The 14,891-nt window shown below is 38.7% G+C and overlaps 2 protein-coding genes across 2 annotated transcripts; one reads left to right on the top strand and one right to left on the bottom strand.

Annotated features, from left to right (window-relative positions):
- Window positions 1-301: 301 nt before the first annotated feature.
- Window positions 302-5,178, top strand: LOC131877835 (protein mesh-like). The gene is made up of 16 exons (XM_059223645.1): window positions 302-461; window positions 656-1,100; window positions 1,229-1,406; window positions 1,481-1,573; window positions 1,645-1,858; window positions 1,932-2,189; window positions 2,248-2,396; window positions 2,471-2,664; window positions 2,748-2,895; window positions 2,960-3,093; window positions 3,163-3,907; window positions 3,995-4,127; window positions 4,200-4,335; window positions 4,435-4,598; window positions 4,680-4,862; window positions 4,923-5,178. The coding sequence occupies exons 2-16, from the start codon at window positions 763-765 to the stop codon at window positions 5,045-5,047; spliced, it is 3,192 nt and encodes a 1,063-aa protein (XP_059079628.1). The 5' UTR covers window positions 302-461; window positions 656-762; the 3' UTR covers window positions 5,048-5,178.
- On the bottom strand, window positions 5,107-11,572 carry LOC131877836 (TWiK family of potassium channels protein 7-like). Its single transcript, XM_059223646.1, has 7 exons — window positions 11,075-11,572; window positions 10,609-10,999; window positions 10,263-10,443; window positions 7,196-7,503; window positions 7,117-7,128; window positions 5,479-5,615; window positions 5,107-5,407 (listed from the first exon to the last, which is right to left on the bottom strand). Exons 1-7 carry the CDS (start codon window positions 11,198-11,200, stop codon window positions 5,186-5,188), a joined length of 1,377 nt encoding a protein of 458 aa, XP_059079629.1. The 5' UTR covers window positions 11,201-11,572; the 3' UTR covers window positions 5,107-5,185.
- Between the last annotated feature and the right edge of the window lie 3,319 nt (window positions 11,573-14,891).

Here is a 14,891-nt window from a genome sequence, read left to right as displayed (position 1 = left end):
GAAAATTTGAATCCATAGCGGTAACGATAATTGGGTGGGGAGTGAATATACTTGTACAGTATACTCAAATACATATTGAATAGTTGACAAGTTAAATCATAAGAAAATATTTCACAAATGGCGGAAATTCATTCAAAGTAAAACCGCAGTGGCACCATATTTCCATTCAGTGTTTTACGTATATGATCTAGTTGATTACACTTCTTTAGAATGATAAGCTAGGGATATCTAACTATCGTCTTATCTGAGAGTTAGTCATCAGGTATTTGTTTGGGGAGTTTATCTTTTGCAAACACAGTTCTTCTTATCATCCCCGTATCATTATCATAGGTTAACAAATTCATTTGATCCCTATAGTGCGAAGAAGTCATTCTGAGTTATATCGCCACTCATTATGTGCTTTTTCAATTCATTTGTGTTTTTGCTAGTGTTTCATTTGGCCATCGGTCAGCAAGTTTAAGGTACGGTTGATCGCAATTCTATGTACAATAAATGTTAGCTGGCCGTCTCGATGTCCAACAAGTCCTTATTCAAAGTGTATTTGATCTCTTTTCTAATAGCCCAATATCGTATTGTGATTACTCTCGGTTAGATTTCTATATTGTTGGTGATATCATTGTTTTTTCTTCAAAGTCGTACTCTTCTTCCACTCCAGATCCGTATCAATCCCGAAATGCTCCAGATGACTTTCGGCTTCAAGACGATGACGAGCCAGCCTTCGTGGTTTCCGCCGATCGATTAGATGAGATCAGGTCCCAGAAGATGTATCCGTTCTTCGATAAGGGTGGAAATGATGGAAATGGCGATTTCCAATTGAATATCCGTGACACACAACCGCTTATAAATAAGCAATTGAATTTTCTACTACCCTTCATGGGGTTCGGTTTCAACTACACTTGGCTGTCTTTGCACGGCTATCTGTCGTTTTCTGAATCTCCCATCCAATTCCCCGAATACCCGCTTCAATTTCCCATCCGCGATTGGCCGAGAGTCGATGACCCTTCCTTTATTGGCATTTTTTACTCAAGATGTAAGGTGGGACAGCTCAATGGAAATGAAATGGAGGAGTATGCTAAAAAGCGCCCAGGAGTCTACTTTAGGTGATTATTTTTCGGGCAGAAAGAAATATATATAAAAAAAAGCAATTGCTTCAGTTGGAACTTTTGAACATGCAGTTTTTAAGTTTTAACGCGTTTAGTATCACAAGTGTCTTCTCTATCATTGACAGACTTGAGCGCGATCTGTATACCAGAAAAGATCAGTTTGGAGTTGAAATTCGGGAACGAGCCAAGTGGGATATTCGTCAGGGAATGGTTGGTGCGGAAACTTTTGAACCAAAACACGTCATCATTTCCACTTGGAAGAATGTTTCATTTGGCGGAGGCATTCCGACAGCCAGACGGATCGTAAGGAACATTTCTTTTCAAGTACCATGTCACTTCCTCATCAAGTTGCGTTTATTGATTCATCCTTGTCGTAGACAAATACCTTTCAATCCGTTATCGTTACTGACGAGGTTCGAACTTATGCCATATTTATATACGAATGGATGGGATGGACAACTCACACAGAGGTATTTTATGCATGAGAATATTGCTCAACTGCGTGACACATCTAAAAGTCCTATTTTTTCAAAATTGCAAGGCCGGCGGGGACACAACCCAAGGTCAAGGTGGAGTTCCAGCTTTTGTGGGTTTTAACGCTGGAAATGGAACCAAATCGTACGAATACCTGCCGTATTCTCAAACCACTTACATCAGAGATCTCCCCGGAACTGGAGGGGCCAACGGGTTTCCGGGTCGGCACATCTTTCGCATTGACGAGAAAATTCTGCCGGGAGTGTGTATTCGGGATCTAAGTGTGTGACGTCAACAAACTAATACAAAAACCATATAACTGAGTCTTCCTCAAGACATTGGGTTTCTTTTTAGTTGGAACAAACCTGCCTTTGACGTTCGCGCCAGAAAATGGCCACATGTTGGGCGGGGCCATGGTCAACATGACTGGTCCATGTTTTCAGCTAAATATGCGACTGACGTGCAGATTTAACACCAAAGATAGTGAAGGTGTGGTCCTAAACCAAAACAGGGCCTCCTGCATCATGCCATGGACGGAAGCCGAGGGATGGGTGGATTTTGAAATCAGCTTGAATGGAGGTCCCTTCTATTGGAAAGGACGAATCTATGTCGGTAAAGTGTTCATCGCGTTTTAATGATGCAATCGTGTGATGATCATCTCTAATTTCAGAGCCCCCAAACGTGTCTCCGGCTTTGGTTTGGTTCGACGATGAACAGTTTCATCTCACAGACCCGAAAGATATGACCTTGATGTGGGACCCTTACAATCTAACCATGAACACCGAGGCAAAAGTCACTATTTCACTTTGGGGTTACAAGGTAATCGGAGTCAACTGATGTGACCATATGTGACCATATTGTCCAAAATCAAATGTTATTCCAACTTACTTCAGGAAAATAACATTGAGCCGGAATTGATGTACATCGACGTTCTCGAAACCAGTGAAACCAACGATGGCAAAATAATGATATCTCCGAAGTCTTTTCAAGACCGTGACAATGGCGAAGAGCTCAGAGAATGCAAGATGGGCTTTATTAAGATCAACCTGACCAATCCCATTCAGGAAGTGGGAATGAAAAATTCGCCGTAAGAGCTGAAACAATATATTTATTTTACTTGTCATTCATGTAATTTCGTAAGCACATGTGACCATCATATCCCAATTTCAGAGCAATTTGGAGCAGGCCTATGCCTTTGGGTTGGTATTTTTCCGACCAATGGCGAAGATATGAGGGAAACGATTGGGTTCAAAAAATGTGCGATAGATGGATCGCCAAAGATCGCCTGCTAAAGAATTTCGCCAATGAACTTCCCATGGTAAGTTACCAATCCGTATTGAAAGGAAATTGGTTGACATTCATTGCCGCCGTCTTGTGTGTAGTGCCCATGCCTTTTGCGACAAGCCAACGTTGACCGGGGGCGATATGCACCAGACTTTGAATGCGATCAAGACGGAAATACCCAATGTTTTTATCATCAAGGAGCTCAACACTGCGTCGTTTCTGGAATCCCCAAGTAAGTCGAGCATTAGAAAAAGAAGCATTTGAAAACGTTTAAGTTTATCTCAATTCATTTGTACCCAAGCTATGATGGATCCGGACAACAATGTTGTTATGATCTAGCCGGTTATCTAATGTTATCGTCAGATAACAAATGGGGTGGAAAGCCGTTGCGTCACCACAATCTTGGCTTGCTTCCGTGGAACGAGGCCAACAAGATCCCGACTTTGTCTCATTGGCTGGCTGATATCATGCCCTTTTATCCGTGTTGTCTCTGGCAAGATGAGCAGTCCAGCGGATGTCAAAACTATCGATTCGAAAGACGAAGCTCACAAGACTGTGTGGGCTATCAGCCTCCGGGCGGAGGGACGGTCTTTGGCGATCCCCATGTTTATACCTTTGATGGATTCAAGTTCACTTTCAATGGTAAGGGAGAGTATGTGCTCGTTCGGGCCAATTCCCCCCGAGTGAAGCTGGACGTGCAAGGTCGATTTGAACAAGTCAAGGACTCTCCGTATGGCGAGGTCATGGCCACCATGTTGACCGCCGTGGCTGCTAAGGACAATGTCTCGGCCACAGTCGAGGTTCGTCTCCGCCCTGAGTATGCCCAGTGGCGGTACAAACTTGACGTTTTGGTGGATTCCCAACCCATCTACTTTGATCGATATCCGCAAAAGATTCAACATTTCCCGGGAGTCACAGTCTATACACCAAGTCAGATTTTGAATCAAAGTCACGTCGTCATTATGTTTCAATCCGGAGCCGGTGTTGAGGTCCTAGAAAACAAACACTATATGGCTGTTCGAGTCTATATGCCTTGGGAATTTATAGTGAGTCACTCTATCTACAGAACTATGGAATGAAAAGTACCTACACACAGTGTGGCTTTGAATCTATTAATTTCTTTCCTCTCGTAGAATCAAACCCGAGGGCTCATGGGCAATTGGACATTCGACCAAGATGATGATTTCACTCTCCCCGATGGATCCACTAAAACTGTGTCGGAGTCACTGAGCCTGGACACTATCCATAGCTCTTTTGGCAACTTGTGTAAGTTAGCAAATCGACGTTGCGATGGGAGAACGACGACAATAGCGATTGATTACATTCGATTTCTTATAGGGGTGGTTCATGACAAGGAAACGGAGGGAATCGGCAAATCCCTATTCACGCACAGCAATGGCATGTCTTCCAATTCATATTATGAATCAAAGTTTGAACCTAATTTTGAGGAAGAGCCCGAGATCCCCGAAAATGTGTAAGACCCTTTATTGTATATAGATACTATAAGCATACGTAGATTCGTGGTATACATAGCCTCTGACTCCAAAGACCCATGATTATTGTAATTCTCCAGGACGTGGGTGGACAAGAATTTGGTTGAAGCCACTTGTGGCGAGTCCTTGGAATGTCAGTATGACTATTCTGTGACGTTGAGCCGGGAATTTGCCATCTTCACCAAATACTACCAAGATCAATTCATCAACATAAGGGAAGGGGTCTTGAAACCAGAAGCTAGAGGTTAGTTTATCATACCTAGAACACTGCACGATATATAGGTAGAGGAAGGACTAAGTGCGTTTTTTCTCACTTGAATTGCAGTGATTTCATGTGGCGCGTTAGCGACTCCGGCAAATGGGAGAAAGAGCACATTCGCCTTCACACCGGGCACTATGGTGAAATTTGATTGTGATCCTGATTACGTTTTGGTTGGTGAGAGAAGGCGATGGTGTTACGACAGTGGCGACTGGAATTGGGCCGAAAATGGCGAGGCTCAGTGCATTCGTAAGTCTTTTTTTTCAGCCTTTCATCGAACAAGTGAACATTGGGGCTTTGTCGTTTCAGCTCAATCCCAGTACAACTCTCAAAGGGCAGGAATCACCACTGCGATTGTCCTGGCTGTTCTCGTTCCTTTGGGTCTTATTGGCTTCTACATTGTAGTGAAACTACGGCAAAATGCCCAATACTAGTTAGTGCTGCTGCAGCTGTAGCTCATTCAGCAATAGTTGTAGTGTAAGAAAACAAAGTATTCACGACTTCCAAACTCTTTAATTCTGTTGTTGAGATCATTGCTATATTCAATACACATGCTTTAAAATTATTGCTGATTATACTGACGTTTCGTAGAAAAAGATTGTGACGGCTTTGACTTTCCGTTTGTTGATCCAATCCAAGTCATCAATGTTGAAATCACCGAAGAACTTTCCAAGTCTACCTTTCTTGAATTTTTCGAGATTTCGCCTTAGTTCTTCGAGGTCAACGTCCATGCCTTCGAGGTCCTTGCCTTGCTCTGCCATTTTCCGAAGATGGTCAGCCAACTTTAATTGAGCCTGCGGAAAGCATGAAGGCGCCCTATATTATGAGAGATAATTTATGTGATATATTGTTTGTACAACTGTACCTGAATTTGAGCTCGGAGCTCTTGCATTTTGCTCCATGATTCAGCATACTGTCTTCGAACCAATTCAATGATCGTAGAGGTAATAGCCAATCCAAGTAATATGTATATCATACTGAACATCATGTAGGCGGCATTATCTGAATCAACAAAGAAAAACGACTATTAATCAATATTCAAAAATAAAATAATGCAAGATTTGGATGCAAATGATATGCATGAAAGGCTCTAGTGCCTCCGCAATCAAAGCAATGCATTGGAGGTTCCTTTTTTTTGAACAAATTGAGGAACCCATCCAACTTCACCTACCTTTTCATAAAAAAAATGAAATGACTGTACTCAATCAGTATTCAATGACTGTTGTCACCACAAAAAACTGCATTTATATACTTCATATAAGTACGGCCATCACGGGTTGGAGTTTTAAAGAAAAATGTATCAAACGAACAAAAAAATTAAATTGTTTATCTGGAAACGCTTATGAGGATTATAACCGCGTACAACGAGATACTTCATGAACAAGATGCCAATCATCTATTTCATATTTGCCCAAAATTGACCGCTTTTAAAACAACAAATTGGTGACAACTTCCGCAAAAAAACTTGAACTGAGATTTGTATTTGTCATGAATCCACAATTGACATTATCTGTTTGTTGTTTTTCCAGCATGCTTCTCCGTTACTTGCCTCTAGGGATATTGTAGTATGTGCCAGTAAATAAACATAACGTAGAGAAAAGGAGGGAATATGATATAAGTTCCTGTCTATGGGTCGTTGGAATCAAACCATGTTCAAACGAAGTGGAATCAGTTTCTTACCGGAAATGGAAACAAACGGGTGTACTTTCGCTAATTGAGATTTCGTTACTACCGTCCCAATCTGTATGTTCAGCGTTGGGACTCAAGATTTAGAATTTTTACACCCAACAACATGATAACTTTACAAGGGAAGTCAAGAAAAAAAAGATGATATGTAAATCTTAGATTTGTCAACTTTCAATTTCAACCACAACCTAAATAAGGGGTAGACGGAGTTGGTAGCCAAAAGACAGTTAGGACGTTAAACGGCCCAGACTTAAATAAGACATTTTTTCAATGACTTTATTTAAGATGAATGCCATACCAAATTTCCGTATTTTGTGGATATGGTACAAGCTCAGACTTTATATTTTTTTAACTGCTATTACTGTTGCCTTGTCGTGAATGAGGACATCCCGAGTTCAAAACTGGCCCGTCCTTAGCGAGACATTTTGCCTGGAAACAACTCTAAGGGCATCGTTTTTCAACTCGGTCTCAAAGAACTACGAGTTCTGCTCTGAAAACCAAAGATTGCAAGATCACTCTATTCCTGTTAACAATGTCTTGCTCTATATAAGGCAACGGTCCCAATTTTTAATCATCAAGTCATGTTTTTACAATACTGAGTACACTGCTTCTTTTCTCACTGCCACACAATTTGAGTGACTGAACGTCCAAGTTTTACATCCCAATCCTTTAGTACCTGTTACTCCTGATCATCAAAATGTTGAATTACCGTGGCGATTGTATTTTGATCCATTGATGGAAGATTGAAAAAAATCACCTGACCACTGTACAATTTGCTTTCTTTACCAATCTTGCGTGCGATGCTTGTCAAACTTACCGTTAGAAATATCTGCAATGTTAGAAATTGAAAATGAAATTGAGACTTTATTTTCACAGTTGAAAACTTTGAGACTCACTGGGCACGATGTCTCCGAAACCGATGGTGGTCATGGTGATGAAACAAAAGTAAAAGCCGTCAAAGAATGCCCAGTTTTCGAAATGTGTGAACACATAACTCCCAAAACTTTGAAACATACAGAGAAATCCAAGGGCAACGAATGCCATTATGATATTCGCTGTTATGCCGACGGATTCCATAGGATCCTCCTCCTCATCTTCGGATGGATCATCGCTTTCTTCCAGAGCATTTCCATCATCATCATCATTATCCGTTAGACGAGGGCGGGGGGTTCGCTTGCGTTTCATATACTTTTTCACTTGCTCCCTGAAATAGATGATACGCCCAATACTGTGATCATATCTTGAGAAATCAGTAATTAGCAGGGTGAACAATTTTGAGAATCAGCTTGTCACCAAGTATCCAAAACTGTCCAAAAGTGAGCAAAAGTGGGCAGAAAATGTCCAAAAGTAAGTACAATTTTCCAAAAGGGGGTTGACAAGCACAAACTTTTAAACCCTAAATAATGTCATTTCTTTACCTAATCTAGATGTTAACCAGCAAATAGAACCAGTAATTTATAAAATCTAAGCTTTCTTAAAATGCATCAATATGAAGTAGCGACTAGCCTTTGTAGAAAACAGACACATCATTTCACTAACGTTTTTAATTTCCAAGATATAAATTGAAATGTGTTTTTGAGGTCTCAATTCATTATCTTGATACAATACAGCTTTGTAAAATCAAAACGAATGTCATTAATATATTTTGGATATTAAAAAGTCAATGCCGTACTACAATCAGGGCATTTAGAGGCTGGGTAATTTTAACTAAAATCCCAAATGATGATTTAAACAAAATATTGTTGCAAAAAGGTCAATAATGTTGAATAAATGAAGCTATATCACCAGACTCTTATATCTAGCTATTCCAGTTTTTAAATGCTTTGCACCAGCTGTTTTCTACCAGAGGGAGGCTTTGCTCCTTGCTTGCTGTCTAAGGCAAGATAAAAAAGAGTTAAGTCAAATATCTTTTTTGGGTATGTTAGAGGTATATGGCAAAGGTTTTAAAGACTTATTTTGCTTTTGGAACCATCAATAATCAATACGTAATTTGATACGTAATCTGTAAATGTTGGGAGTAAACTTAGTTGTGTTTCCAACTACAATGTTATCCAAATCAAACGATAAAATAGCACGCTTTCAAAGATTGCGTTTGTATCAAATCTGACTACAAATTACTCCGGAAATGAGCAATGTAAAAGAAATGTAATAAGCTTTTTCTATGCCTAAAATATAGATGGAAATATCTTACTTTTTCAAAGCTGGTAGAAAAACCCGAATATAGTTTACAATATAACTTAAAATGTCAATATTTCATAATTTTGATGTCATACTTGTCAATCGCAACGTCAATCAAGCTCAATTTTGAATTTTGACAAAATTCTATTAACGTTGAATAAAAACATCGCTAGTACGTAGAAATTAATTTTCAAATTTGTCACTTTTTGCAAAAATTAAACTGTCACATGTATCGTTCAAATACTTGAGTAACATGATAGGATAGTGTAGCGTTTGGCATTTGAGTAAAATAAAAGTAAAAAGTGAAATTACAAAAGATGTAAAATTGCCTTTTAAGTCTTAAGTGACATTTTTGCTACTTTTAGCTTTTGAAGAAATCATAAAGAAAATGGAAAATGTTACTTTTTGTCTTGTGATTGAAAAAGACAATAATATGCCTTGGGAATAACTGGAAACATAATTAGGTCATTTTTCGATCTTTTAAGGTGCAAAACGTAACTTTCAACTTATAATAACTAAGCATCTACTAGATAGAAGTGCATGAAATTTTAGGTCAAACTAGAGGGCTAGTCACAAGCCTTCTAGGTCAAACCATAACTAAGAGTACGTTTAATACTGATTGAATATGTTTTTGACAATGATGCATTTGAATGTGCTTTAAGTGATTTAGCACATATCTGAGCTACTATTAAACATGTGTATTTCACTAAAGTTGTTCCTTTTGTCTCTTTGACAAGGAAAAACATATCTTGATGTCTTGGCATTTGAGCAAACACTTAACTAGAAAGTATAACTACCGTGTGAAGGCATTAAAAATGTCATTGGATAATTGCTTTGTTTTACATTAACGACGATCCATACAAGTGTGTCCACTATCGTGTCCATCGTTTGTTATTGTAACCGCCAAAGTTGGCCGTCCAATCATTGGAGGTCAATTTCCTCTATGTATGTATTTGTGAAGATATCAAAGTTTTTTTGCATTCATAATTTTTCCTGTTTTTCCTTGATTCTTAAACGCTTCCCTTCTTTGAATTCTTAAAAGTTTCACCGATTTTTTTTCTTTTTCCCGCCCTTTTGCTTTGGATTTTAAAGATTCCGCCAAATTGTATAGCTTTTTTCTTTTTCCCGCCCTTTTGCTTTGGATTTTAAAGATTCCGCCAAATTGTATAGCTTGTAAAAACATAAAATATAAGTGCCACATCGATTCATCCCCCCTTCCTTTATCTGCCTTTGTGACAACAAAGGTTTTTTTTGCAGATGGGGAAAAGTTACTATAAGGTTAATTTGAAACTTAAAAGTTTCACCGATTTTTTTTCTTTTTCCCGCCCTTTTGCTTTGGATTTTAAAGATTCCGCCAAATTGTATAGCTTGTAAAAACATAAAATATAAGTGCCACATCGATTCATCCCCCCTTCCTTTATCTGCCTTTGTGACAACAGGTTAATTTGATCTTCAGGGACCCTGAGTGGTCATTAAGAAGATACGGAAGACATTTGGGCCTTAAAAAGGGTGCAGGATTTTTGTAAAAGCGTTCTTAATTGTACAAAAATAGATTATAGACACAGAATGAGCCTTCTTTAGCACATACCATCATAGAAATGAGATACAAATGGGAATTAACATGCTTGTTACAACTGAAGCAGAAACGAACCAAATATTTTTTAGTCCATAATAGGGTGCATTGTTTCCAAAATGTTATGTATTTGAAAATATCATTCCACCCTTCAGTATCGTGTTGGTAATGAAGTTTTTGTTTAAGGATGCCCATAGGTAACTGGTACTTACCGAATTCTCTCGATCAATGGGCATACCACCGGTTTACTCTTAGCCCAAACCACTGATATTAATGTTGCGGTTATCTGACCAACATCTGCTATCACCGACAATGTGAAAGGGATCCCAATGATTGCGAATAGAATACAAAAAACCCGACCACCAACCGTAGAAGGAGCGATATGGCCATAACCTTGAAATGCAAGCATTGATAATTAAATTACATGTTTTCAAAACAATTCTTAGAGATCATCCAAACCCATGCAAGGCTCCAATATACCCAAATGCATCATACGTACTTATGCGAGTACATGTGTGCCTAGGCGAAGCACGACTCTCCTCTGGGTTTGTAACTTACCAACTGTGGTTATGATAGTTGACGTGAAGAACACCGATTGGACGTAAGTCCATTTGTATGTCCCCAATTTACTTGTCATGTTGATCCCCTCGCCCGCAGCAACGGCCACAGTCTTTTCATAATCAAGTAACGCCGAGTCAAGCTTTTTGACGACTTTTTCTAAAGAATGGAATTCGTGGTTTTGCCAGTGCGGACGGAAAGAATTAGTTGCTAATAACATGGACTTGATGGTTTCTTCTGAGTACAGGTCAATATTGTCTGAGGAGGAAACATCTAACTGAGAGGTCAGATTATAGACTAAATTCAAGAAGTTCTTCCTCTCTGAATTCAGCAATGTTTGAAGGGTATCCATTTTCTCCCGCTCAACTGGGTGCTCTATTAGTATAAATATCTGAAATCAAGAGAGCAAATATTAGGCACGAATGCCTCGTTCAAATGAATAAAATACAATCTTCGATCTTCTCACCCATGCTCCTACAGCAGTATATAGGATCAGTCCCAGATAAAGGCCCAAGTGGTTGAAGACTTTCTTTATTTGAGCTAAATGTGGCTCGAACTTTTTCGGAATGTTGAATTGACATTTCCGGGCCATTGTTACGACTCTATTGCTGTATTAAATCACATAAAAACATGATTTTGAACCCTCTCTTCACTTCTTAGCTTGATTTTGATGTTCACATTTTATCTGTGTTATGGTTAAGCCAAGAGGAAAGCTTTATGAGGGAAGAGAAAGAAAGAAAGAAATAAAGAAAGCTTCTTGTGTGGTCGATTGCCCTTACGCAGCGGAAAGGTGATGGCCTGAATAAAAGTAAAAGGAGCTGGATTTCCAAGATCGGTCGTCTTTGCAAAAGCTTTTAATCTGTTTTTGAAGATTTGTTAGCAATTCAACAGAGAAAAGTGGTAAAAATGCTTTCACTGAAATACATTACCTTTCGTTGAGCAGAAGTTGCTTTATTGCCCAAAAAGGCATTGATTTAAAAATATCAAATATTAAATACAAATAAATTTATGGCTCACTTGTAAATTACATATGAATATGCTTGTGATTAGATTGTAATTGCAATTAGAATTTGAAGTAATTGTGACTGATTTTTTGGGACTCAAAGCATTTTCATATTTTGATGACAGGGTCGAATGGTTGAGTATTGCCCATCCCGTAATTTTTCAAGATGATGATCGGTAAATGGAAAACCTCAGACATGGATTGGTGAGCGGGTCTTTCCTTCTGTTGAATTCTCGAGCGCAGTGAAGGGTAATGCTCATGCGTATGGCTTACATCACTCACTTTTTGCGAATTAAATAACGCATGATCAGCTAGTATTCCTGCTTGAACCTATTATTAGTTCTCGTCGGCACTATATGTCTGTTGTATTCTACAGTAAGAGTCCTGAATTTTTGCTCTCAACAAAAAATGAGGATTATAACCAGGTGGGCACTGTATTTTTGGACACTTTCGTCCACCCATGTCCAAAGGTTTCCAAAGCGTCCAAAAAATACAGTGTTCAAAAGTGTATAAAAATACGAAACCATAAAACTGCAAGGCTATTAGCAACTATACTTGAAAGTGATATTTTCTTTACAAAACTTGCTCATTGGTGGTGCCAAAAGGAAAATAAGTATTTAAGAGCTTTGCCATGTACTTTTAGCATACCCAAAAGGAGATTTCTTGAAGAGGAATTTCTCAACTTCTTTACCTCCCCTTAGACAGCAAGCAGTTACCAATGCTTCCTATACCAGTGTACGGTTGGCAAGCAGTGCTAAAAACTGTAATAGCTTAATATTGTAGTCTTATCATATACTAAACTAAGTGCATTCTCTAGCTTCATGCCATGCATTTTTTGCAAGAATAATATTTTAAAAGTCACGAACCTTTTGGGACTTTGTCTTAAAAATAGCTAATACTAAAATTGAACATCTTGCCCAATTGCTCAGGTTAGAAATTATAAATTTCCCACATTGGAATCAAAGGCAAGGTTCTCACCTGGATAAGAAGTTTAATTTGTGGTAGGAAGCAATTATCTAATTAAGGTTGATGGATCCTTTAGTGGCACAAATGATTTCAAGTCAGGTGTTCCTCAGGGCTACATCTAAGCTCCTCTCTTTTTTATCATCTTCATTCTCCACTTCAGAAGCTTAATAGTAAAGTCAGTATCTTTTCTTATGCGGATGATACAAAATTGGTAGTTGGTAGGAATGGTCCAGACTCCGGTGGTCTGGTAGAGGTTTAAGATAAAATCTATTTTTGAGTTGCTGAGAGTAACATGGCCTTGAATGGATGGAAATTCCGTTCATTGCCCTTTGGGTGATGCTATTAAAAACTCCCCTCGTAGATATGGAGGTTAAATATTGAGCAGGTCTTGTCCATCAAGCATTTAGGCGTCGTCCTCCAAGATAATGAAATGTTCGATGAGCTTATCCAGTGTTGAGAAAGGTGCAAGTGAACTATTCAAACGGTGAACTTTATTAACAAGTTAGAAGGGAGACATCTTAGCTCAAGTTCGGAAGAAGAACGAGTTCCCCAGCAGTAGTTCTCGTGAGGTAATGGTAGAACCTGTTCGGCAGTGAAATATAAGTGGAGGTACGAGGATAGATAAAGAGAAGTACATGATTAGTAGATTTGGTATCCTAACATCCAGTTGGAGGTGGGCAAAGCTTTTCAAACATGTGGTTGGATACATCGCACGTTTAGGTCCAGAGGCTAACTCTGTACAAGTCGATTGTTCAGCCACATCTTAAATATACCTTGCCCATTTGGGCTCCAACGAGTTCAGCAGGTTTGCAGAAGGTCGAGCAGGTCCAAAGATGCTTTACCAGCAACATTGAGGGTCTGAGAGAGCTCAAGAGCCCTCATATTGGGAGAGGCTAAAAAAGTTGGGACTGTACAGTGTTCAGAGAAGGTACGAAAGGTATCTGATATTGTACGTTTTCAAAAGCGTTCATGAGCTTTGTCCCAACCCAGGATTTAGGGTCAAATGTAGTGACCGTAGAGGCTTAATATGCGTTTTGAGAGCACCTTCAAGCCCTCGAGAATCCAGGCTAGTTAAAAATGAAGTCCAACTCTCTTCTTTGAGTTTAAATTCTATTGCTTTATGATTCCATTTGCTGGTTAATGTATAGATAAGGTAAAAACACGATTTAAGGTTTAAGAGTTATTGCTTATTTACCCACTTTTGGCTAATTTTGCTTACTCTTGAACATATTGGGCCCACCACTTTTGTCCTTTTTTGGATACCTTTGCCCTCTTTTGTCTACTTCTGTCCAAAGTCAAACTGAGTCTCAAAATTGCCCACCCTTGGAATCCTTTATTTCTAACCAAATCATATTGATCGATTTTAGGTGCTTTATAAACTTTTTTTAAAAGCGATGTTTCACTATAGTTGTCGACAAACAAGTCAAATATTGAAAGTTATGGTAAAAAATGCAATTATCCTGGTCGCCATATCCAAATGACACGCACTCAAAACGTTGATGGGATCATCAAAATGAATGCAAAAACCTACAACATTTATTCTACAATTCGTTGTGAGAATATCCTTCAAATCTGGCAAGAATTTTGAGGTTTAAAGGCTGCCAAAAAATTGATGTAAAGTTTTACATTTTTCAAAAGTCCTTTCCAAGTTGACAATGAACCATGGTATATTATGGACAAACTAGAAAGTACTCCATGTCATTAGCACACAATTATTGACAAATATTGTCCATGGACAGTCCATTGAAAACAAATTAAAGTTTTCAATAATCTTAAAAATGGGATGCTCTTATCTTCGTTGACGAAAAATGAAGCGTTTTGGTCCCTTTGCCAACAATCGTTGATAATTTATTGTGATCAAGAAAATTTTTGCTATACCAAACATCTTTTGATGGGATGATACTAGTACTAAATTTACCTTTGAGGACATAATCCACAACATATTTTTTACATGACATCTGTCAAAGATGGTATATAAATAGTTTAGTCGATCATGGCCCTTTGAGAAAACAAAATGATCCAGGAGGATATAGCGTATTGCAATTAGTATGGGTCTCTGGTTATTATCTGATATGAGTAATTGGATTTATTTTTATTCCATAAATAGAAAAGGCTAAGGGTTACAATAAATGATTTTTACATTTTTGATATGTCACCTTATCTTGGCTATAAGTTTGACGTAGGAGCAGCTTCTGATCATAATGTTTACGGAGATGGAGTCCCATGCCCGCTCAAGGGCAAGTCTTCGGGTTTTAACATTTTGCCATAGGTCTTAGAACAAGTCCTGTCCTCGAGGATGGAGGACACAGCGATG

Source organism: Tigriopus californicus, chromosome 3 (assembly GCF_007210705.1).
Source record: "Tigriopus californicus strain San Diego chromosome 3, Tcal_SD_v2.1, whole genome shotgun sequence".
In the NCBI taxonomy this organism is placed as follows: Eukaryota; Metazoa; Arthropoda; class Copepoda; order Harpacticoida; family Harpacticidae; genus Tigriopus; species Tigriopus californicus.
The sequence above is the reverse complement of the archived record's forward strand: the minus strand, read 5'-3'. Positions and strand labels throughout refer to the sequence as shown.

Excerpts from the sequence above, each read along its gene's own strand:
- LOC131877835 (XM_059223645.1), top strand. The coding sequence starts at position 763 with ATGTATCCGTTCTTCGATAAGGGTGGAAATGATGGAAATGGCGATTTC. Across the intron at positions 1,407-1,480 it reads TTCCGACAGCCAGACGGATC|ACAAATACCTTTCAATCCGT; the intron begins GTAAGGAACATT and ends TCCTTGTCGTAG. Across the intron at positions 4,336-4,434 it reads CCCGAGATCCCCGAAAATGT|GACGTGGGTGGACAAGAATT; the intron begins GTAAGACCCTTT and ends GTAATTCTCCAG.
- LOC131877836 (XM_059223646.1), bottom strand. The coding sequence starts at position 11,200 with ATGGCCCGGAAATGTCAATTCAACATTCCGAAAAAGTTCGAGCCACAT. Across the intron at positions 11,000-11,074 it reads ATACTGCTGTAGGAGCATGG|ATATTTATACTAATAGAGCA; the intron begins GTGAGAAGATCG and ends TCTTGATTTCAG. Across the intron at positions 5,408-5,478 it reads AGCTCCGAGCTCAAATTCAG|GCTCAATTAAAGTTGGCTGA; the intron begins GTACAGTTGTAC and ends TGCTTTCCGCAG.